We start from the raw sequence: 2398 nt of genomic DNA, 5'->3' as shown, positions 1-2398 counted from the left end.
TATATCTATTGGACAGGGACGTGCACTCATCCATTCTATACACAACGCACGGCTAGAAACCTTCCTTCACTGTCGCACAGTAAATTCACCCCCGACTCCCTCCCTTTGTGCAAGAAATAAACATTCTACGCTGGATAGAGAGGAGGATCCATTGTCTCAGATACACGTGAGACCGCTCTTCTCTTCGCACCCTGTGTACTGTATTACGCCTCTGGTATTGCTGCAGTGGGGTGCTCTGGATGGAAAGATGATCCATCACGGACGCCCAAATTGCGGTTTTCGTATCGATAGACAAGGATGTGCAAGGAAAGTTAAGGAAGCTGTCGATGTCGATGTCGACAGCTTCATCGAAGGAGTTTTATGCAGGAGACGAAAACAAGGTTTCGTTCTTACAGTAGTTATCGGAAAGCGGTGCATTACAGAGATCGAGCTTTTCGTCACTCCGCGTCGTTTCCCGAGTACAGTGGTCCCGCGATATTAAACCCATCTTTATTAAACACGCCTCAGTAAGAGACACGCTGAGGTCTGCGACACAGGGGTTCGTCCGAGGGATGCGATCTGGGAGCAAAAATGCGTACGAGCGCTATTCATTCTTTATTTTTGAAAAAAATTAAAGAATGAAGATATGATTGGCCGGCGCTTTGAGAGACACGCCTTGATAAGAAACACTCCAAGGACGAATGCACGGGGTGGTTCTTATAGCGCGGGACCACTGTAGTACGTGGCCCTCCAGAGCTCATCTTCATCTTGTGCGGCTTCATCCAAGTTTCCGGAAAGGGAAGCAAGGCCAAGGTCAATGAACCATACCTTCCATATGACATCACCCCGTTCACCCACCTCACGCGTTGCTCTGATGTTCCTTTCGTGCACGTCCCTATGCCGCAGCCCAGTGCTGTGAAGCTTTTCAAGCGCCTCGAAAGCGGCATCTTGAAGGAGGCGACAGTCATTAGTATCCAACACTTTGCTTCCAAGGAGTAGTTCCGTTTTTGCGGAACTGTCAGTCCGCCTTGTCAAAGCTTCCCCGACGTATTCTGAGACAATCACAGCGTCTGTCAGCGGCTGCTTCCAAAGAGCAACGAGGCGAGGCAACACTGTGCCCAGCAAGTGTGAGTGTTTCGACACCACTTCCTCGTACACGTCAATCTCGTTCAATAGCATCCGTAGACCAAGCCTCGTGGCGCAGTTCCAATACTTCACGGCTACGTCCAGCTCATTGTACCGGCTACGCAAGACAGCTGAGTGTCCGTCAGCCGTGATGATGTTGTCAGAACTTTCCATCAGTTCGCGAATGAGCTGTGGCTGGTAGAGCGACGCGAGCACGGTTTCAGCAGCAGAGTCGACATGTTGAGGCTGAGGAGTTGCGTCATGTACTGTACGGACAGGAGGCGCCGTGGAAGAGGCAGAACCAAAACCAGAACGACGGCTCGCAGACCTCAGGGACCTTCTCCGGGGCAATGTGGCAGATCTGGTCTGACTACGAGTACGCCGAGCGGGGAGACGTTGACCTTGCAACTGTCTGAAAGCGTCTTTCAAGGAGGAGGATATATCTTCGGCCGCAATGCTCTTTCGTAGAATGGCCAGAACAGCGTGGAAGGAGCTGGCCAGAGCGTTGCATTTGTAGAGTTTGGAAACCTTCACCTGGAGCTTCCATATATCGGTGTGGTTCTGTGTGGGTTCAACCTTCATGAACATGGCGTGGTTGTGATTTGTTACGATAACACATCCGTTCTTGGTGTGCATCGCATATGTAAGAGCCTGTGACATCATTCTGATGTACCACGCCGGTGCGCCACTTTTGTAGTCTGTGTTATGTAGCTGAGCTAGATGGGCGGGGGTGTTGGGTACCACACCCCTGGCAGTGAGCGGGAATCTGGCTCTTTTGACTTCAACGGCCACGAGGCGATGGCGAGACCTGACATCAGCGAGGAGGAGGTCCGAAACCATGAAAACGAAGTCGATTGTTGGGGAACCGCCGAAACGAAACAAGGCGGAAGGTAACTGTGCGCGATGGGCGGTTCGAAGTCTTGTATTCGCGTTGTCCAGAAGTTGGTGGATTTTTGCGACGGAAGAATAGGCGTCGTAAACGAGGCCGGAGACAGAGGCCTCGTCTGTGATTTCCACTTGCTCGGTGAGGTTTCTATGAGCGGCTACGAATGCGACCATCACCTGTAGCAATTCTTCAGACGACAAATTAGTGTTGTGTTCGGCATTGTCATCCCTGGCTTGTTGAACAGCGGAGGCAAAAGAATCCCATGCGACGAAAGAGGTTCGGTTTGGCAAGATGTCAGTGAAGACGTTGTCCGTACTGGTGTGCCCCGTATAGGTGAAGACAACGTGCGGGCGAGTTGGGGGCAACTGGAGACTGATTCTGTAATTTTGATCTTGAGATTGAGACCAG

The 2398-nt window shown here is 51.4% G+C and overlaps 1 protein-coding gene; it reads right to left on the bottom strand.

The window, feature by feature from the left end:
* Positions 1-559: 559 nt before the first annotated feature.
* Positions 560-2163, bottom strand: CHC_T00005316001 (hypothetical protein). XM_005716873.1 is given in 2 exon segments: positions 560-696; positions 697-2163. The coding sequence occupies 1 exon segment, from the start codon at positions 2161-2163 to the stop codon at positions 697-699; it is 1467 nt and encodes a 488-aa protein (XP_005716930.1). The 3' UTR covers positions 560-696.
* Between the last annotated feature and the right edge of the window lie 235 nt (positions 2164-2398).

The sequence above is a fragment of the Chondrus crispus genome, genomic scaffold (genome assembly GCF_000350225.1).
Source record: "Chondrus crispus Stackhouse genomic scaffold, scaffold_283, whole genome shotgun sequence".
Classification (NCBI taxonomy): Eukaryota; Rhodophyta; class Florideophyceae; order Gigartinales; family Gigartinaceae; genus Chondrus; species Chondrus crispus.
This window is presented reverse-complemented; position numbering and strand designations above follow the sequence as displayed.